General features: G+C 45.8%; 1 protein-coding gene across 3 annotated transcripts in view; it reads right to left on the reverse strand.

Annotated features, from left to right (window-relative positions):
* The window catches only part of PHAF1 (phagophore assembly factor 1), a 43,348-nt gene extending 32,254 nt beyond the window's left edge, over window positions 1–11,094 (reverse strand). For 2 of the 3 annotated variants that reach the window (XR_001881520.1, XM_017852320.1), the window contains exons 1-2: window positions 9,782–11,094; window positions 9,547–9,667 (exon numbers count right to left, since the gene is read on the reverse strand). Coding sequence is in view for 2 of the 3 variants with exons in the window: in XM_017852320.1 (XP_017707809.1) it covers window positions 9,547–9,610 (64 nt within the window). In the remaining variant the exon portion in view is untranslated. The remainder of the gene's footprint in view (window positions 1–9,546; window positions 9,668–9,781) is intronic. The other variant, XM_017852319.1, reaches the window with a different exon arrangement.
* Between the last annotated feature and the right edge of the window lie 11,273 nt (window positions 11,095–22,367).

Below are 22,367 nucleotides of genomic sequence, written 5' to 3' on the forward strand. Positions count from 1 at the left end.
AAAAAAAAAAAAATTCAGCTGGGCATGGTGGTGCGTGCCTGTAGTCCCAGCTACTCGGGAAGCTGAGTCAGGAGAATTGCTTAAATCTGGCAGGCAGAGGTTGCAGTGACCTGAGATCCTCCCACCGCCCCCCAACCTTGGTGACAGAGTGAAACCCCCTCCCAAAAAAAAAAAAAAAAAAAAAAAATTGTTTCCAGAGTCCATTATAATTTAAACAAGTAGAAACACACATAGAGACAGGTCCTGGACAATCAAAAAACAAAGACTAATAGTTAAATGAATACGAAAACAGTGTGTCTGCTGTTCACCACTCTCTGGATCCCTTGTACCTTGCTCAGAGCTAACCACCCAGTGACTGGTTTTGTTTTGTTTTGTTTTGAGACAGAATCTCACTCTGTCACCCAGGCTGGAGTGCAGTAGTGCAGTCTTGGCTCACTGAAACCTCTGTCTCCCAGGCTCAAGAGATCCTCCTACCTCAGTCTCCCAAGTAGCTGGGACTACAGGCATGTGCGACCACAACTGGCTAATTTTCAAATTTTTGGTAGGGAAGAGGTCTCACTGTGTTGTCCAGACTGGTCTTGAACTCCTGGGCTCATGTAATCCTCCCACCTCCGCTTTCTAAAGTGCTAGAATTACAGGTGTGAGCCACCACACCTGGCCAATCCAGTGACTGTTGAATAAATATTTACTGAGTGGGACTGATGGATTGCAGGGTGGGTGACAAGAGAAAGGAAGGAAAAGGGACCATGGCTTCATCCGATGGCAGCCAGTTCACATTTAAATCAGTTGGCCTCCAGGTCAAAGAGATGAGATGTGCAAAAAAGAGCTTACAAATGAAAAATTAATTAGAAGGTAAAAAGCTCATGGCTCATCTACATTTAAACAAACAATCTGATTCTGCCCTCATCTGAGAGGCCATTCTTCATTTGAAGAAAGTTGAAGGCAATCATCGCAAGGCTGACTTACAATCTTTAAAAAAGTACTTTTCAGCCTTTCATAGCATAAAACCTGGCACATAGTAGGGACTCAATAAATGTTTGAGAATATGAACAAGCTGGATGCATCCCTCACCTTTGCCATTCCTAAATGGAGGAACATCTATGCTGTCGATCCCAGGAGGAATGGACAAACATCCATGTGCAGAAGACAGACAAGTTCAGTTAGTTAGATGTCAAGAAAGAGGAAGGCTGCATGGCTTCTCTGATCCACATGGCACATGCCAGTCTCTTTCTTTTCTTTTTTTCAAAGAGACGGGGTCTTGCTATGCCACTAACGCTGGTCTCAAACTCCTGAGCTCAAGCTATCCTCCCGTCTCGGCTCTCAAAATGCTGGGATTATAGACCTGAGCCACTGCTCCCAGCCCATGCGTTTCTTGAGGGAGGATTCCACTTACCACATCAAAGGATGTCTCAGCATCTTAGGATCTTAGGATCCTGAGTCACCCAAGAAGAAACTCACCCAGAGGAGATGAAGCAGCTGGTCATCACACAGCTACTGGTAAAGGAGGGCTACGAAAGATCTCTAAAGGGAACTAACTGTATGACTGGCAAAGAAACAGGAGCACTATCCCAGCTCTAACAGAATGGTCAGCCTTCTAAACCGCACAAATCTTTGTCTCACAGATCTCATCACTTGCCTGCTTATAACCTCTCAATGGAAGGGCTTCTCATTGCAGGCAGATAAAACCCAAACAACATGTCATCACCAAAGGCCCTGAATATTCTGGATCTTAACCATCTATATCTTCTTTCCACCGTTCACCCTTTGTCACTTGCATACATCAAGCTCTTTCTCACCTCAGGCCTTTGAATTAGCTCTTGTTGCTGCTGGAATCTGGAATGTTCTACCCAAAGCTGGCTCTTGTTCACACTTTAGGTCTTGGTCACACTTCACTTCCCTAACCGCCTTATTCAATGAAGTCTCTCATACCATTTATTTGTTAGTCTCCCTTATATCCTCACAGAGGTAGGACCTTGTCTGTCTTATTCACCTCAATATCTCCCAGCACCCAATCACTGTACCAGGCACAACTGTAGGTGGTCATGCACATCTGTGAAACAAAGCAATTAGGTGAACACTTAGGTTCTATACCATGAATCCTGTTGACCACCCTCCTTCTCTGGAACTCCTATTGTCTCTCCACCAATACTACTCTCCTCTAACTTTTCCAAGTGTCTCCAATGGGCTATGTTTCTTCTGCTCATCCCTGGTTCAACTAACCACCCAGTTTCTGACTTATATCTCCATCTGTCTCCTGTATACATCTAAAGGCAAATAAAAGTCAACAGATTAAAAGTGATCTTTTCATCTTCTCTGTATTCTAAGTCTCAATATGTATGTCCAACATCTAACAGAGTTTCTCAAGTCAAAACCTTTAGATTCCTCCTCCTTCCCCACCTTTCCAAATCCAGTTCTTCCTAAACCAATGCCCACAATACACTTCACTAATACATATCCTCTTTTCCACAGATTTGCACAGATTCCAACACAAAGTATCCTTGATAGTATCCCAGGCAACTAAAACCAAACAGAATTGGGACTGTGGGAAATCCATTTTCTTCTTCTACCAGTACATCATGCTCTAATTATAATATCAAATTGCTTATAGTTCCCTGCACACATCATTTATCTTTTCTCCTGTGTTTTCTTTTCCTCTTTCACTTGACTAGAAGATTTCCAGCTCCTGTTGGTTGGCAGGAAGCCTTCTCTGAACTCCTCTGTCAGGTTAAGTCCCTTCTTCCCCTCCACAGTACCCTATACATCTTCTACTTGATTATAATAAAATGAACTATTTCTATAATCCTTCTCTATCACTAGACTAAGTTCTTCAGGGAATAAGATCATTTTTTAAAAAATTTTATTTATTTTTTATTTAAATAGAGACAGGGTCTCACTATGTTACCCAGGCTGGTCTCAAACTCTTGGCTCAAGTGATTCCCCACCTCAGCCTCCTAAAGTGCTGGGATTACAAGCATGAGTCACTGTGCACTGTTTATTACTTAATTTTCAATGTTTGTAAGCAATTCACAGAGGTAGATGATGCCTTTAACACACTGAGCCTTCAGTCGCTGTGGAACAAGGTAATCTCGGAGAAGGTATTTTCTCCAATGACCCTTTAAATCTACTTTTTTAGTCCCTTTCAAGACCAATTTCAAAACAAATTCAGAGGCCGGGCGCAGTGGCTCAAGCCTGTAATCCCAGCACTTTGGGAGGCCGAGACGGGCGGATCATGAGGTCAGGAGATCAAGACCATCCTGGCTAACACGGTGAAACCCCGTCTCTACTAAAAATACAAAAAAACAAAACAAAACAAAACAAAACAAAAAACTAGCCGGGCGAGGTGGCCAGCGCCTGTAGTCCCAGCTACTTGGGAGGCTGAGGCAGGAGAATGGCGTAAACCCGAGAGGCAGAGCTTGCAGTGAGCTGAGATCGGGCCACTGCACTCCAGCCTGGGCCACAGAGCGAGGCTCCNCATCGCAAGGCTGACTTACAATCTTTAAAAAAGTACTTTTCAGCCTTTCATAGCATAAAACCTGGCACATAGTAGGGACTCAATAAATGTTTGAGAATATGAACAAGCTGGATGCATCCCTCACCTTTGCCATTCCTAAATGGAGGAACATCTATGCTGTCGATCCCAGGAGGAATGGACAAACATCCATGTGCAGAAGACAGACAAGTTCAGTTAGTTAGATGTCAAGAAAGAGGAAGGCTGCATGGCTTCTCTGATCCACATGGCACATGCCAGTCTCTTTCTTTTTCTTTTTTTCAAAGAGACGGGGTCTTGCTATGCCACTAACGCTGGTCTCAAACTCCTGAGCTCAAGCTATCCTCCCGTCTCGGCTCTCAAAATGCTGGGATTATAGACCTGAGCCACTGCTCCCAGCCCATGCGTTTCTTGAGGGAGGATTCCACTTACCACATCAAAGGATGTCTCAGCATCTTAGGATCTTAGGATCCTGAGTCACCCAAGAAGAAACTCACCCAGAGGAGATGAAGCAGCTGGTCATCACACAGCTACTGGTAAAGGAGGGCTACGAAAGATCTCTAAAGGGAACTAACTGTATGACTGGCAAAGAAACAGGAGCACTATCCCAGCTCTAACAGAATGGTCAGCCTTCTAAACCGCACAAATCTTTGTCTCACAGATCTCATCACTTGCCTGCTTATAACCTCTCAATGGAAGGGCTTCTCATTGCAGGCAGATAAAACCCAAACAACATGTCATCACCAAAGGCCCTGAATATTCTGGATCTTAACCATCTATATCTTCTTTCCACCGTTCACCCTTTGTCACTTGCATACATCAAGCTCTTTCTCACCTCAGGCCTTTGAATTAGCTCTTGTTGCTGCTGGAATCTGGAATGTTCTACCCAAAGCTGGCTCTTGTTCACACTTTAGGTCTTGGTCACACTTCACTTCCCTAACCGCCTTATTCAATGAAGTCTCTCATACCATTTATTTGTTAGTCTCCCTTATATCCTCACAGAGGTAGGACCTTGTCTGTCTTATTCACCTCAATATCTCCCAGCACCCAATCACTGTACCAGGCACAACTGTAGGTGGTCATGCACATCTGTGAAACAAAGCAATTAGGTGAACACTTAGGTTCTATACCATGAATCCTGTTGACCACCCTCCTTCTCTGGAACTCCTATTGTCTCTCCACCAATACTACTCTCCTCTAACTTTTCCAAGTGTCTCCAATGGGCTATGTTTCTTCTGCTCATCCCTGGTTCAACTAACCACCCAGTTTCTGACTTATATCTCCATCTGTCTCCTGTATACATCTAAAGGCAAATAAAAGTCAACAGATTAAAAGTGATCTTTTCATCTTCTCTGTATTCTAAGTCTCAATATGTATGTCCAACATCTAACAGAGTTTCTCAAGTCAAAAACCTTTAGATTCCTCCTCCTTCCCCACCTTTCCAAATCCAGTTCTTCCTAAACCAATGCCCACAATACACTTCACTAATACATATCCTCTTTTCCACAGATTTGCACAGATTCCAACACAAAGTATCCTTGATAGTATCCCAGGCAACTAAAACCAAACAGAATTGGGACTGTGGGAAATCCATTTTCTTCTTCTACCAGTACATCATGCTCTAATTATAATATCAAATTGCTTATAGTTCCCTGCACACATCATTTATCTTTTCTCCTGTGTTTTTCTTTTCCTCTTTCACTTGACTAGAAGATTTCCAGCTCCTGTTGGTTGGCAGGAAGCCTTCTCTGAACTCCTCTGTCAGGTTAAGTCCCTTCTTCCCCTCCACAGTACCCTATACATCTTCTACTTGATTATAATAAAATGAACTATTTCTATAATCCTTCTCTATCACTAGACTAAGTTCTTCAGGGAATAAGATCATTTTTTAAAAAATTTTTATTTATTTTTTATTTAAATAGAGACAGGGTCTCACTATGTTACCCAGGCTGGTCTCAAACTCTTGGCTCAAGTGATTCCCCCACCTCAGCCTCCTAAAGTGCTGGGATTACAAGCATGAGTCACTGTGCACTGTTTATTACTTAATTTTCAATGTTTGTAAGCAATTCACAGAGGTAGATGATGCCTTTAACACACTGAGCCTTCAGTCGCTGTGGAACAAGGTAATCTCGGAGAAGGTATTTTCTCCAATGACCCTTTAAATCTACTTTTTTAGTCCCTTTCAAGACCAATTTCAAAAACAAATTCAGAGGCCGGGCGCAGTGGCTCAAGCCTGTAATCCCAGCACTTTGGGAGGCCGAGACGGGCGGATCATGAGGTCAGGAGATCAAGACCATCCTGGCTAACACGGTGAAACCCCGTCTCTACTAAAAAATACAAAAAAACAAAAACAAAAACAAAAACAAAAACAAAAAACTAGCCGGGCGAGGTGGCCAGCGCCTGTAGTCCCAGCTACTTGGGAGGCTGAGGCAGGAGAATGGCGTAAACCCGAGAGGCAGAGCTTGCAGTGAGCTGAGATCGGGCCACTGCACTCCAGCCTGGGCCACAGAGCGAGGCTCCTTCTCAAAAAAAAAAAAACAAATTCAGAGACTTGCCTCTGCATCAATACATTCTGCAACTCTCATCGAAAACATTTCAGGGCCCAGCACAAATGCTCACGCCTATAATCCCAGCACTTTGGGAGGCAGAGGCGGGAGGATCACTTGAGGTCAGGAGTTCGAGACCAGGCTGGTAAACACTGTGAAACTCCATCTCTACTAAAAGTAAACAATTAGCTAATGGCGCACATCTATAATTGCAAGAGGCAGAGGCTGCAGTGAGCCGAGATTGCGCCACTGCACTCCAGCCTGGGCAACAGAGTAAGACTTTGTCTCAAAAAAAAAGAAAAAAAAGAAAACAAAACATTTCAAATCTGCACTGCCTTTACTCCACTGCTGGTCAAACCATCAGTGACATTCACATTGACAGAGATTCTGCTTGGCTTAGGTTTTCCTGTCCCTGTGCTGCTGGCATTTCCCTAATCATCCAACATTATACCACCAGGAAGGCAGCCAAGGAGCTGCCAGGATGCAGCTTCTCATTGTGATGCCAGGCAGATAATTGCATCTGCAGTTGCACAAATTCCAATAAGAAACCTGGTGACAAAGTTGAGTCCACTCTCAGAAGAACAGAGCCGTGGGAAGCAGGAAATGCCTGTTTGGCAACTTTTATTTATCATCTCTCTCTGTGAGCCTGTCCCTCACCTGGCAAAAAGAGATAACAACACCTATCTTACAAGCTTGTGGTGGCAAGAGGTAAGTTCTTCCTGGTTCACTAGCCTAGGCATGTAATTCTAAAACAGATTCCCTTCCGAGACCAATCCCTACCTAACAGCCCCAAATGTAGTCTGGATGTGTCCCGGGGTGGGGAGGAGACTGAAAGGGGTGGAAAATGACTTTCCAGTTTTAAAGTCTGATAAAGTTAAATGACCACCATCTCTCAGGTACACACCATGTAAAAATGAATTTTAAGACCCACGGGAATCATCAAGGCTCTGGGTCAGTCTATGAGCTTTCCCTTAAAATTCAATTCTGGACCTAATATACAGAAATGCCCTTCTCCCTGTTTTTGGTTGCTATTTAGACAGTTTGAAAGAACTATGTAAATCCTTGATTCCTGGGAAACTACCAGAGCTAGGAGTCAGGGTTAAGGTGTCAAAACAACAGCTGAGAGAAGTCTTGCTCTCTCACTCAGTTTTCTGGAAATCCTGATCTCAATTAATATCCTAGTAACTTTTTTTTTTTTTTTTTTTTTTTTTGTCTCTTTGAGACAGGGTCTCCCTCTGTCACCCAGGATCATGCCCAGTGGTTTGATCATGACCCATGGCAGCCTTGACCTCCCAGCCTCAAGTGATCCTTCCATCTCAGCCTCCCGAGTAGTTGAGACTACAGGCCTGACTAACCTAAAAAATTTTTTTTTTTTTTGTAGAAACGAGGTCTCACTATGTTGCCTAGGCTGGTCTTGAACTCCTGGCTTCAAGCTATCCTCCTGTCTCAGCCTCCCAAAGTGTTGGGATTACAGCCATGAGTTACTGCACCCAGTCCCTAGCCACTACTTTTGACCAAGGGACTCTGAATGCTTGTACCACCAAGAGATCCACAACCTAGTCACACTATCAAGCACAGTTTGAAGCTATGGCTGTGGTTTTTACCCAACCCTGGGAGGATCTTGCTTGGGTAGAAGCTGTCAAGGAGAGGGGAGGAAAGGAGTTAACTAGAAGCCAAACAGCATTAGCATGGTATCACTAGCCTCCCAACTAAGCTCTTAGTGCTTCACAAAAGAATGGAGCATTTTGTACCAGCTAATATTCTGGAAAGAACTCTGCAGGAGTGGTGTTAAGTTATGAAAGAATTTGACCAAGACCCCTAAATTAAACCGGCTTTTATGGTTGGGCACGGTGGCTGACACCTGTAATCCCAGCACTTTGGGAGGCCAAAGCGGATCACTTGAGGTCAGGAGTTCGAGACCAGCCTAACCAACATGGCGAAACCTGGTCTCCACTAAAAATACAAAAATTAGCCAGGCGTGGTGGCAGACACCTGTAATCCCAGCTACTAGTCGGGAGGCTGAGGCAGGAGAATTGCTTGAACCTGGGAGGCAGAGGTTGCAGTGAGCTGATATTGTGCCACTGCACTCCAACCTGGGCAACAGTGAGACTGTCTTAAAACAGAACACCAACAAAAACTGGCTCTTACAACACACAGGATGTATGTAGCCACTAAGTATCAGCAGGGCCCTACCAGCAATCTGTACCACCTGGTTTCTCCAATACACTGTCTCCACAGACATGAGTCTTCCAGAGTCAAGGATAATTTATAATCCAATGAAGCAGCTGATTTAGTCCAGTAGCTCACACTAGAGTGATTAAAGTTCAGGCCTGCATAAACAAACAGCACCAACACCTACCCCCACCCCCTTTTCTTAGTGCTGGAACATCAAAGTAAACACACAGGGGTTACTGAATGCAAACATCCTTGTACACATAAAAGTAGTGATGTTGGGAATGGAGAGGGTGAAAGGAGAAAGCTGGGCCAGCAAACCCCAAACGACCAAACTGTATCTTTTAGAAACTAAATGTTACGTCCCCCTAACTCCTATTTCATCCAGCCTTCACCTGTCACAACTGAGGTCTGGGTTTAGGATTACAGCATCCGATACAGACCACATTTCAAAAGAGAGGGAAGCAGGGCCGGGTGCAGTGGTATACGCCTGTAATCCCAGCATTTTGGGAGGCCGAGGTGGCCGGATCACGAGGTCAGGAATTAGAAACCAGCCAGCCTGGTCAATATGGTGAAACCTCGTCTCTACTAAAAATACAAAAATTAGCCGGGTGTGGTGGCGCGTGCCTGTAATCCTAGCTACTGGGGAGGCTGAGGCAGGAGAATCGCTTGAACCCACGAGGCGTTAAGTTGCAGTGAGGCAAGATCGCGCCACTGCACTCCTGGGCGACAGAGCCAGATTTCGTCTCAAAAAAAAAAAAAAAAAGAGAGGGAAGCAAGTCAGCTGTTCCTTTAACACACACAAACTCAACTCCCTTGACCAGAGCCCCAACATCTGATCATGGGTTCCAAACCTAGGTTTCCCCTCCAAAAAAAGGGAAGGAAGCCACAGCCCAGAAAAGCAGTGGGAGACAGACCACAGGCCACAGTCGTGATCAGAGGGATCAGCCACTTCTCAGCCATTATTTAGTCTGTAAAATGGAAATGGGAATAACAATAGTACCTATCCTCAGGCGCCGGCGAAGGGTACTAGAGAAAATTACGTTCAAAAAGAGCAGGGCCGGGCATTAGGCATTTGGGGAGAGCCAGCTATTATTGTCTTTACTACTACTGTCCCACCGTCCCAGAAGAGACCCTGCTGAGACCCGAGACGAGCAACTGACAGGCAAATCGGGCCACTTGGAGCGGGTGTCTAGTGCCTGGAGCTCGGACAGCCGAGAGGACGAAAGAGGTGAGGAGCTGCAGGCGCAGGGGCGTGAGAGACTGAGAACAGAGGTGGGAAGAGCCCAGAAGAAAACAAGGATCAGCGAATGGGGTCCTGACAGAGGACCCCAAACTCACCCAGCGTGAATTCCCATTGCTCGTTCCCCAGAGAGCGTTCGGGCACCACCTCCAAGTCCAGCATTGGTTCGGCTCGCCTGGCCCGGGCGGCCTCCCTGCAGCAGCGCAGACTGGACCCGAGCTGATGAGACAAAGCAGCGGCTGACAGGCCGCCCCCGCCGGCCCGCCGCAGCCCCACTTTCCACCTCCTCCCCGGCGGCAGGGGGGGCGGCACTGGCCCAACACCACACCTCACCTCACTTCACTTCACCTGCAGCAAAAGCGGTGGTGGGGGCTACGGCAGCGGCGGGAGCGACTGCAGTAAAAGTGCCGTGCCGGGCCGTAAAGTGCGGGGAGGGCCGGCGAAGGCGGGAGTGCCGGCGCGGGGGAGGAGCCTGAGGCGGAGCCGCGCACGCGCAAACTCCGGGTTCCACGGCCGTTGCTGCGGAGGCCGAGCCGGGCAGCTGCTGTAACGTTGGCAACCGTCGGGGCTCTAGGAGCAAGGAGCCCGGTACTTCGTGAGCCCCTATATCCGTGCACCACAGCACACACACGTCACATATCTACACAAAGAAGGGTTCACCACACAACACACACGTCACACAGCTGCACAACACCCGTCTGCAGTCTACACACACATCCGACTAACATTGACTGGTCGCAGAAGGCAAGTACCGAGGGCACGCTGAGGCCCAGCTGGAGGGAGGACGCAGAGTCCCTAAGCCTTACGGGCCCCACCGTCTCCGTTGGGGCTGGAGGTGACGCTGGCCGCAGCAGCTTTTAGTTGTTCGGGAATGACGGCCCCACCCGGTCGCCCCTGGGGCAGGAGTCGAACCGAGTGAGGACTGTGGGCGTTAAGGGTTGGAATTGGTTGGGGGAGAGGACTCGGTAGAAGGGGAAGGGGCCGGGCCAGGCCTCCCTGCTGACCACATCCAAATGTGCGCAGTCCCCCGGGACCAGGATCCGAAGCCGCCCGCAGCAGCGTGGACCAAAGCTGTGGGGTCTTGACCAACCCCTATGGCACTTTCTGTGCCACAGTTTTCCTAATCTGCAAGGGAAAGGAAGGTTCCTCCAGGACGTTCAGCCTGAGGTTTTGGCCCGTGCCCCGGGACACCCTGAAACTAAAGGACGACGGAGGCCTCTGCTGATGCCAAGCCTTCACGGAGGCAGTTTCTGGGTTCTCACAACAAACCTGAAACGCGAGATTATGCCGACTTTACGCAGGCGAATACATGAGGCCCAGAGAGGGTTAAAGACCCAAGGCTCCTTAGTTCTAGGCGGCAGAACCCAAGTCCTTTCCATTACATTGCCCCGGAAGGTTTTCAGCAGGGGAGAGTGGCATACTAAATTCTCAAACTGGCTTGATACTAGTTTATCTTGGGAGGCTTTATCAAAATTTGAAATCGCTGTTTGATAAACTACATGGAGAAGGTTGTCCACTGCAGCACTGTATGCCAAAACAACAGAACTGGGTCACTGAGATGTCCAGTAGGGAAGTGGATAAATAAACCCTGAGATATATAATTAGACATGTTTTTAAAGGTGAATGCTGAGAACAGTGCTCACAGCTATAATCCCAGCACTTTGGGAGAATGAGGTGGGAGGATCGGTTGAGCCCAGGAGTTGAGACCAGCCTGGGTAACATAGCAAGACCCAGTCTCTATTTAAAAAAAAAATTAGCTGGTGTGGTGGCAGTAGGTTGGTCTTGTAGTCCTAGCTACTCAGGAGGCTGAGAGGTGGGAGCATAGCTTGAGGATAGCTGCAGTGAGCTGTGATTATTGAGCCCTGGGGCTTCAGCCTGGATGACAGAGCGAGATCCTGTCTGTAAATAAATAAATAATAAAAAGTGAAGTAGGTCTCTATATTGATGTGGAAGGACCTCCAAGAGAAAAAAGTCAGATGCGGAAGTATGCATACTATGACCCCCCCACTTTTTTTCTGTAAAACAAAATAAAAGAAACATTTGCTGTACCAAAAGGAAGAACATTTCTGGAAAATAAAACATTGTCAATCATACCTAATAGAGTGGCAGAGGACAGGAATCAGGGGGTCATTATTCCTTACCATGACAAGCATTAAAGATATGTTTAGGGCCGGGCGCGGTGGCTCAAGCCTGTAATCCCAGCACTTTGGGAGGCCGAGACGGGCGGATCACGAGGTCAGGAGATCGAGACCATCCTGGCTAACACGGTGAAACCCCGTCTCTACTAAAAAAATACAAAAAACTAGCCGGGCGTGGTGGCAGGCGCCTGTAGTCCCAGCTACTCGGGAGGCTGAGGCGAGAGAATGGCATAAACCCGGGAGGCGGAGCTTGCAGTGAGCTGAGATCTGGCCACTGCACTCCAGCCTGGGCGACAGAGCGAGACTCCGTCTCAAAAAAAAAAAAAAAAAAAAAAAAATGTTTAGAAAAAGCTTAGTTGAGGCCGGGCGCGGTAGCTCACACCTGTAATCCCAGCATTTTGGGAGGCCGAGGCTGGCGGATCACGAGGTCAGGAGATCAAGACCATCCTGTCTAACACGGTGAAACCCCGTCTCTACTAAAAACACAAAAACAAAATTACCTGGGCGTGGTGGCGGCACCTGTAGTACCAGCTCTCGGGAGGCTGAGGCAGGAGAATGGCGTGAACCCGGGAGGCGGAGCTTGCAATGAGCCAAGATCTCGCCACTGTAGTCCAGCCTGGGCAACAGAGCCAGACTCCATCTCAAAAAAAAAGAAAGAAAAGAAAAGAAAAAAGAAAAAGCCTAGTTGCGCAGCTAGGCTAGATAGCTTGGGAAGGAAATCTGGGGAAAAATCTTAAGATTGGTGAGGAGCAATCTTAGTCAATTAAAAGTGTCTGGCTGGGCGTGGTGGCTCACGCCTGTAATCCCAGCACTTTGGGAGGCCGAGGCAGACAGATCACCTGAGGTCAGGAGTTTGAGACCACCCTAGCCAACATGGTGAAAACTCGTCTCTACTAAAAATAGAAAAAGTAGCTATGTGTGGTGGTGCATGCCTGTAGTCCCAGCTACTTACATACATGTGCCTCCACACCTGGCTTGTGTGTGTGTGTGTGTGAATGGGGTCTTGCTATATTGTACAGGCTGATCTCAAGCTCCCGGCCTCAAGCAATCCTCCCACGTCAGCCTCCCAAAGTCCTGAGATTATAGGCATGAGTTACCATACCCGGCTAGATAAACTTTTGTTGTTGACTGACATTGTTCACAGAAATCTATCTGCCTAGTATCCCAACAGGGAATTTCTTAGGGCTCTCCCTGACAACTTTGTTCTTCCTGTTTTGGGGGTTACCCAAATTAGAAATCATTTTCACTTTGTTATCCAGAATGATGTGGTTTCTTCTTTGTCTTGCCTCTCCCACAACCCCACTGGGCTTATCCCACCCCAATTTAGGCCCCACCCATCTTTCTCCTCCAGAAATAAGTCCCCTCCAAGTTTTGAGAGTCTTGCTTTCTTGCCCAGGCTGGCGTGCAGTGAGGTGATAATTGGCTCACTGCAACCTCTACCTCCTGGGTTCACGTCATTCTCCTGCCTCAGCCTCCCGAGTAGCTGGGACTACAGGTGCCCACCACCACGCCCAGCTAATTTTTTGTATTTTTAGTAGAGACGGGGTTTCATCGTGTTAGCCAGGATGGTCTCGATCTCCTGACCTTGTGGTCTGCCCGCCTCAGCCTCCCAAAGTGCTGGGATTACAGGCGTGAGCCACTGTGCCCAGCCAAGCCTGGGAGATTGCGCCACTGCACTCCTGCCTGGGCAACAGAATGAGACTCTGTCTCAAAAAAAAATTAAACATAGCTGCAGTGAGCTGTTTGTGCCACTGCACTCCAGTCTGGGCAACACAATGAGATCCTATCTCTAAAAAAATAAAAAGCAAAAGTTTATCTCTGCTCATTTAATGTTGATTCACCCAGGTTTTTATCCAAGGTGGGAGTAACAGCTTTGGGATGGTGATATTAGGAGGCCTTGGCCCAGAGCCCAATACACAGAGTAGAAGCAGAAGGTGCCTCGGAGGAGCAGGCCAACTCAGGAGAATGTCAGCAACAGCCATTCCCCCAAAATGAGGGTGGGGATGTTCAGAAATATGGAATTGGCTAATGAAGAGCATATTCAGGGAGGACAAGTAGTCATGGTAGCAGTCAAAGCCAGACAAGTAAGGACAGCTTCAGGTCAGAGCATGGTGATTAAGCTCAGGGACTAAGAATTTGAATTCCAGTTCTGCTACTTAATAGCTTTGTGCCTTGACAAGTTAATTAGCCTCTCCATGTCTTAGTTTCTTCTGTAAAATCTGTAACAATCTCACAGATTTGTTAGGAGGTCTGTACTTGTGTGTCTGGCTTACAGGTAAATGCTTTGTGTACAATTAAAATTTTAAAAAATCTAATAGTAACAGAATTGATGGAATCCACTGGCAGGATTTACAGATTGGATGTGGGAGATGAGAGAGACTGCGAGTCAAGAATAACGACATAGTTTTGCCAGCTTGGGTAGCTGGAAGGATGGTGATTGGTGGAACTGACATTGGTGTTTGGAAGGATGTCAGTCCTTCTGGTAAAACTGTCACATGTGATAACTTGGAAGGGAAGAAATGTAACAAGCTTGAAACCTTACATGAAGAACTTGGAAAACAATCTTAGTACCATGGTTGTTATTAACTGCATTTGCCAAGTTATTTTTTTCTTTTTTTTTCAGAGTCTCACTCTGTCACCCAGGCTGGAGTGCAGTGGCGTGATCTTGGCTCACTGCAACCTCCGCCTCCCAGGTTCAAGCGATTCTCCTGCCTCAGACTCCCCAGTAGCTAGGATTACAGGCACCTGCCACCACACCCATCTAATTTTTGTATTTTTAGTAGAGATGAGGTTTCACCATGTTGGCCAGGCTGGTCTTGAATGCCTGTCCTCAGGTGATCCACCCACCTCAGCCTCCCAAAGTGCTAGGATTACAGGTGTGAGCCACCGCGCCCAGCCAGATTTTTTAAAGCCAGTTTGAAAGCAGGAATGACAGGTAATGTGTACAGCAAATGAGGGATGGAGCTAAAAGTCGTGCAAAATGGTGGAGCAGGGAACCCATCCTAATAGGCCTTACAAATACCACTCCCCTCTGTTAGGACAGAGGGCCCTCAAATGGTCTCCAGTGTCATTTCATAATTGTTACTGACCAGTGACTTCATTTTTCCCCCTTTCTGAAGGCAAATGCTTCCTGCAATTTTTCTGTCTCTGTCCCACCACTGTGTACTGGGTGTGTAGATCCTGGTCTTCACATACAATTTTAGCTCAATGCCTGACTAGTAGGCACTTTTAGGTTTTCTCCCATGATAAGTATATGTTCTTGAAGGAAGGAGAATAAAATTATTGAAAGAGTGGACTGTTGTTATTAGAGCGATTCACAAATACTGGACAAAAAGTAGGGTTGCAGTTCCCTGCGCAACTGAAGTTGGGTGTGGCTATGAATTGCTTGGTCCATTGAAAACAGAAGTCACGTGTATCAATTTCAGGTGAGTTTTCAAAGCCAATGCCTGTTTCATTACCTGTTTTCTTTCTTGGTTCTCTCACAATGGCTGGTGATCTTCCAGTTCTGCTTTATTAGGTCAACCCCTGATGAGTATTTAGCATATAAGACGTAAATCTTTAAGCCAATAATTTTTTGGGGTGTTTTAAAGCAACACACCAGGCTGGGCATGGTGGCTCATGCCTGTAATCCCTACATTTTGGGAGGCCAATGCGGGTGGATCACCTGAGGTTAGGAGTTCGAGACCAGCCTGGTCAACATGATGAAACCCCACCTCTACTAAAAATACAAAAAGTTAGCCGGGTGTGGTGGTGGGCACCTGTCATCCCAGCTACTTGGGAGGCTGAGGCACGACAGTTGCTTGAACCCAGGAGGTGGAGGTTGCAGTGAGCTGAGATTGCGCCACTGCACTCCTGCCTGGGCAACAGAATGAGACTCTGTCTCAAAAAAAAATTAAAACAAAAAAACACAAAGCAACATAACCAGTCTATCCTGACTGATAAGAGAAATTGGGAAAACTGTCAATTATGCCTCCTGTACTGTTTTTAGCTTTGAAATGTCTCCATGCCCACAAAGCTACCCTTAATCTTCCTACTATGTTACCATATCATATGATCAGTGGGACCACATTTCTGATTCCAGTCTTATTATTCTCCCCAAACAAAACTTGAGTTTTCTCAAGCACCGATTCCATCAAGGTCATAAGCCCTCAATGGCTTCCTATTCACCCTTGGGAATGGTCCAAATTTTTTTTTTTTTTTTTTGAGGTAGAGTCTTGCTGTCTCCCAGGCTGGAGTGCAGTGGCACAATCTCAGCTCACTGCAAGCTCCGCCTCCCGGGTTCGTGCCATTCTCCTGCCTCAGCCTCCAGAGCAGCTGGGACTACAGGCGGCCGCCACTACACCCGGCTAATTTTTTTTAGTGTTTCTAGTAGAGATGGGGTTTCACCGTGTTAGCCAGGATGGTCTCGATCTGCTGACCTCGTGATCCGCCTGCCTCGGCCTCCCAAAGTGCTGGGATTACAGGCGTGAGCCGCGGCGCCCCACCCCAAATGTTTTAACACAGTTGGAAAGGCCAGTCCAGCACTGCTGGTGACTCTTACCCTGCCCTCTGCTGGGTGGAATCTGTTCTTCGGATTCATCTCACTGCTGCAGCCCCCTTTTTTCTGTTCGTCATACTCAGCTGCTTTTAGCTTCTCAAAACTTGCCAAGCTATTGGCTAGCTACCTGCAATACCTTCTCTAGCTAGTGTTAAGGTCTGCCATCCTTCAGATCTTAGCTCAAACGTCTCTTTTTATTTTTTGAGACGGAGTCTCGCTCTTTCGCCCAGGCTAGAGTGCAGTGGTGCGATCTCGGCTCACTGCAAGCTCTGCCTCCTGGGTTCATGCCATTTTCCTGCCTCAGCCTCCTGAGTAGCTGGGATTACAGGCACCCGCCACCACGCCTGGCTAATTTTTTGTATTTTTTAGTAGAGACGGGGTTTCACCGTGTTAGCCAGGATGGTCTCGATCTCCTGACCTTGTGATCCGCGCGCCTCAGCCTCCCAAAGTGCTGGGATTATAGGTGTGAACCACCGCACCCACCCTCAAACGTCTCTTTAGGGAAGCTTTTATTCCCCACCCAGACTAGATGTACTATAAGAGCCAGTACTTCCGATGTAACTTAAATGGTGTTACTGCCTTTGGTCAGCTGTTGAGCTAGACTGTACATTGTGAGCAGGGAACATGTTTACTTTGGACACTGGATATTTCCCCCCTAAACGATAACCATACTTTTAGTCTAAAAAAAAAAAGAGCCTAAACATTTTCCATTTTTATAGGTAAGATCTTGCTCTGGTTGCCCAGAATGGAGTGCAGTAGCTCACTGAAACCTCAAAATTCTCGGCACCAAGCGATCCTCCCACTCCATGCCTGGCTAATTAAAAAAATATTTTTGTGCAGATGAAGGTCTCGCTATGTTGCCCAGGCTGGTCTTGAGCTCCTGGTCTCAAGCAATCCTCCTGCCTCAGCCCCCAAAGTGCTGGGATTAAAGATATGAGCTACCGTGCCTGGCCTTTTATTTTTGTCTACTCACATTTTTGAAATCTGAATGAAGCCAATAATGACCTTAATTCTAAGTTGCTTAAATTTTCTAACCAAAAGCTGAGAGTTGACTAAAACAGTGACTTATGTTTTAGAATATTCTATATTTAAACAAACTAAACTGCCATTTCCATCCATGATTTCACCCTGTGACTATCATTTTTTAGCTTTGGAACATTTTTGAAATGCCATATATGAATATATGATGGTGATGCAAGAAAAGGGATTGATGCTATCTAGGGGGAATTATGTGTTCAAATCTGTAAGACTGAAATCTTACCTTTAAAGAATGTTTAGGAGATTAAAACACCAAACATATACTCAGTTACATCTATTTGGTAGTATTGTGTCTGGAATTGGTGGGTTCTTGGTCTCGCTGACTTCAAGAATGAAGCCACGGACCCTGGTAGTGAGTGTTACAGTTCTTAAAGATGGTGTGTCTGGAGTTTGTTCCTTCAGATGTTCAGATGTGTCCGCAGTTTCTTCATTCTGGTAGGTTTGTGGTCTTGCTGACTTCAGGAGTTGAAGCTGCAGACCTTCACGGTGAGTGTAACGGCTCTTAAAGGCAGTGCGTCTGGAGTTGTTCATTTTTCCTGGTGGGTTTGTGGTCTGGCTAACTTCAGGAGTGAAGCTGCACTTTCCCGGCGTTACAGCTCATAAAGGCGGCATAGACCCAAAGAGTGAGCAGCTGCAAAACTTACTGTAAAGAGCAAAAGAACAAATCCTCTACCATGTGGAAGGAGACCTGAGCAGGTTGCCACTGGCTAGCTGGGGAAGCCTGCTTTTATTCTCTTATCTGACACCCCCGCCACACACACATCCTGCTGATTGGTCCATTTTACAGAGAGCTGATTGGTCCATTTTGACAGAGTGCTGATTAGTGTGTTTACAATCCCTGAGCTAGACACAGAGTGCTGATTAGTGTGTTTACAATCTCTGAGCTAGACACAGAGTGCTGATTGGTGAGTTTACAATCCTTTAGCTAGACCCACAGCTAGACAGAAAAGTTCTCAAGTCCCCACTAGGTTAGCTAGATACAGAGTACTGATTGGTGTATTTGCAAACCTTGAGCTAGACACAGAGTCCTGATTTTTGCGTTTATGATCCCTTAGCTAGACATAAAAGTTCTCTAAGCCCCCACTAGACTCAGGAGCTCAGCTGGCTTCACCTAGCGGATCCTGCACCGGGGCTGCAGGTGGAGCTGCCTGCCAGTTCTGAGCCAGGCCTGCACTCCTCAGCCCTTGGGCGGTCGATGGGACCGGGCGCCATGAGCAGGGGGCGGCGCCCATCGGGGACACATGGGCGCGCGGGAGCACGCCGCGGAGGGGAGGGCTCGGACATGGCGGGCTGCAGGTCGTGAGCCCTGCCCTGCGGGGAGGCGGCTGAAGCCCAGCGAGAATTCGACCACGGTGCACGCAGGGGCCGGCAGTGCTGGGGGACCCGGCACAACCTTTGCAGCTGCTGACCCGGGTGCTAAGTCCCTCACTGCCCCGGGCCGGCGGCGCCGGCTGGCAGCTCCGAGTGTGGGGCCCGCCAAGCTCGGGCCGCCAGAACTCGCGCTGACCTGTGAGCGCCACGCGCAGCCCCGGTTCCCGCCCGCGCCTCTCCCTCCACACCTCACCGCAAGCAGAGGGAGCAGGCTCCCGCCTCGGCGAGCCCAGAGAGGCTCCCACAGTGCTGTGGCGGGCTGAAGGGCTCCTCAAGCGCCGCCAGAGTGGACCCTGAGGTCGAGGAGGCGCTGAGAGTGAGAGCTGCTAGCACATTGTCACCCCTCAACATCACTGCGGTGGTTTAGAAAGACGTCCAAAAACGCTTTGACATCCCCGCCTTCAACAGATGAAGCTTAATATTCCTCCCCCTTTGAGTGTGGACGAGATCCAGCAACTAGATTTTAACATACAATATGGCAGCCCAAGATTCAGTTATAAGACTGTGCTTTTGGCTGGGCATGGTGGCTCACGCCTGTAATCTCAGCACTTTGGGATGCCGAGGCGGGCATATCACTTGAGGTCAGGAGTTTGAGACCAGCCTGGCCAACATGGTGCAACCCCGTCTCTGAAAAATACGAAAATCAGCCGGGCATGTTGATGGGCACCTGTAATCCCAGCTACTCGGGAGGCTGAGGCAGGAGAATCGCTTGAACCCGGGAGGCGGAGGTTGCAGTGAACTGAGATCGTGCCACTGCACTCCAGTCTGGGCAAGAGCGAGACTCCATCTCAAAAATTGCTTTCAACTTGGGTGTGTACTCTCTTGGATCACTTGCCTTGGGGGAAGCCAGCTACCCTGCTGTGCACCGTCCTAGGGAAAGACCCAAGTGGGCATGAAATGGAAGAAGGTCTCTGTCCAACACCTAGCAAGGAACATCTGCCTTTCATCTAGCAGGCTGCAAAGAACCGAGGCCAGTCAATGACCACAGTAGTGGGTTTGAAAGGGGATCTTTCATCCAGCCAATCCTTGAGATGACTGTAGCCCAGGATGACTCTAACCTTGTGAGGAACTCTGAACCAGAACCATTGATCTTAGCTACTTCCAGATTTGTGACTCAACTGTGGGATAATACGTATTCACAGTTTTAAGCTGCTAAGTTTTGGGGTAATGTCTTATGGATAATACAATGGTTTATAGCTTGAAAAGCTCCCCATTGCCAAATGAGGCATAAATCAAGATATTTTTCACCAAGCAGCCCCGAGCTAGCATATTCAATTACGTTTTTAGAAGTGATATACTTACTAAAACCACGCTGTTACTGCTCAATTTTTTGAAATTAAGGGCATGAATCCTCTTTGGAATTTCCCTTAATGGTGTCAATTCAGAATTTAAAGGCATTTTTGTCATTTGCAGTAAGTCTGGTGGTTAATGAGTAAATCTGTTATTACAGGTCAATCTTAAGGTATACTTCCAAAGAAAAGGGCTTTTCTGTTGTAGGAAAATGCCATGAGTCTTAAGAATGTTTGATATAACACCAGCACAATCAAAATGGCTGTATATTTCCAAAACAACTAGCTTGAAAGATGGAACTAATTTGGATGTGTAATTTAAAATTCTTCCTCCCAACTATCACTACTTTATGGTCATATCTCACAGGATGGGTAAATCATGCCAGATTTCTTGAAAACCGTAATATACACTGGGGGATTTGTATACCTTGTGATACCTATATTTAAAGTAGTCTTCTTTGGAATCAACAGAAATTACCACTAGATGCCACTGTTGTTGCTTTCTTAGAAATCACTGGGTTAGGTCAGTAAAGAGGCAAGACCCTGTTTTTACTACTCAGAAGTTTATTGTGAAAGTAAATTAAACAAACACACAGTATGGCTAATGGAGGCAAAAGCAATCTGGTAGCTTAAGGCAAGTTTTAATGGAGATGAATTTAGAAAAGATGATGCAATGATGTAATTTTGTTTAAATACAGATTATGAAAAAATATCAAATTGCACCAATAACTTAATAGAAGTAGTTTTCAAAGCCTGTACTACTGGAGAAAAAGGGCTCATGATCTTAATGCCAGCATTAAGACAGACAGAAGCAGCACGGTGCTAAATGACAGGAAAATCCAGTATTTACAGAAGGATGGTAATAGGAACATTTAATAGCATTTGATCTTATTTACTGGTGGACTGAAAGCCCTTAGCTAGACAATAGAGGAAAATGTACCATCATCAAGTTATTTAAAAAAATTTAACTGCAGAAGTAAAAAACCAAGGAGCTCTGTAATAAAGTAACATAAAACACCACTGTAAGGATCACTTAAAAAGCAATTCCCTCAGGGCAAATTAGGGCACTGAGTGTGTAAACATGTGAGCTGTACACCACCAAAACCAACCAAATTCATAGTACTTATAGTTATGCAAGATCAGCATGGCCTTTAATGATGCATTATTGTTTATAACAATTTAAACACACTTCTTACCATGCATGACTTCAAATATATAACAAATATTTTTATTCTGATCCAGGATATCTGTTTATGAAATAAGACCTATATACAATGAAAGTAACACCTCCCTCATCAATCAAGTAGTTATATGCTTTTTAAATGCAATGACCTTATTCAGACTTCAGTTCATTTTCTGAATTGACTGTCAGTTTTTCACCCTTTAAAATAATGCCATTTTATGATAAAATACATTTTCAAAATTCAGAAATGTAGTAACATTTAATAAATGTGACCATGAAAATATTTGTAAGGAGGTGCTAAATGACTTAGCACATTTTCCAGTCTGTATCTAAAAAAAAAGTTGCACTCAATTTGACAGTAAGCCTATTTAAAAAATATTCTTACATTAATTTCATCTCAAAAGGTTCTATTAATAGTCCTTTTGCAAAATACCATATATATAACTGTGAATGTTTTTTCCAGAATTAATGGAAGAAAATGTATCCTCTGCAGAGATGAACATTTTCTCTCTAAAACTAATCTTTTATCATCACCCAGCATGTTTTTACAAAAGCATGCAATATAAAATACACATAAAAGCAGCTATCTTAAACATGATTTTAATATAGTATTACCTTTGTAGCTGATTCATCACTGTCTCCAGTTTAATATGCTGTTACATACATGAAGAAGCTCCAGTATCCCTTTTCTGATTGACTTTTTAAAAAAATCCCTGAATAAAACAGAAGCCAGCCTGTGACTTCTTTAGGCATTTCAGTAGAAGATCATCTATGGAGAATATCTCCAACCAAACTCATGATTACAGAACAGAAGCTAAAACAATCTGGGGCAGAGTTCAGAGTTAATACCAATTTAAAACTTCTATGTGTAAAAATAAAGAGCCTGTAATCCCAGTACTCTGGGAGGCTGATGCAGGAGGATCGCTTGATGCCAGGAGTTCGAGACCTGGGCAACACTGTGAAACCCTGTCTCTTATTTAAAAAGAAAGAAAGAAAGAAAGAAAGAGAGACACAGAAAGACAGAAAAGAAAGACGAAAAAGACAGAAGAAGAAAGAAAGAAAGAAAGAAGAAAGAAAGAAAGAAAGAAAGAAAGAAAGAAAGAAAGAAAGAGTGCCTGATTCACTAGCAGTTTAAAAGGATACTGCAACTTTAATAACTGGTAAACTTTGTCAGAAGGCTGTTGGCAAGACAGCTCTATGCTACCTAGGTTTTTAGCCCTGTAAAGTAATGCAAACATTCAGCAAGTTTTAAAATGCATAGACTATAAAACACCAAAAGGAATGGGCCAAACAAAACAACAAAACAAGAAGGCTTATCTTAAAAATGAAAGCTGTATATACCAAAACATCTAGAAGTACAAAA

The sequence above is a fragment of the Rhinopithecus bieti genome, unplaced genomic scaffold (genome assembly GCF_001698545.2).
Source record: "Rhinopithecus bieti isolate Rb0 unplaced genomic scaffold, ASM169854v2 scaffold_34281, whole genome shotgun sequence".
NCBI classification, from domain to species: domain Eukaryota; kingdom Metazoa; phylum Chordata; class Mammalia; order Primates; family Cercopithecidae; genus Rhinopithecus; species Rhinopithecus bieti.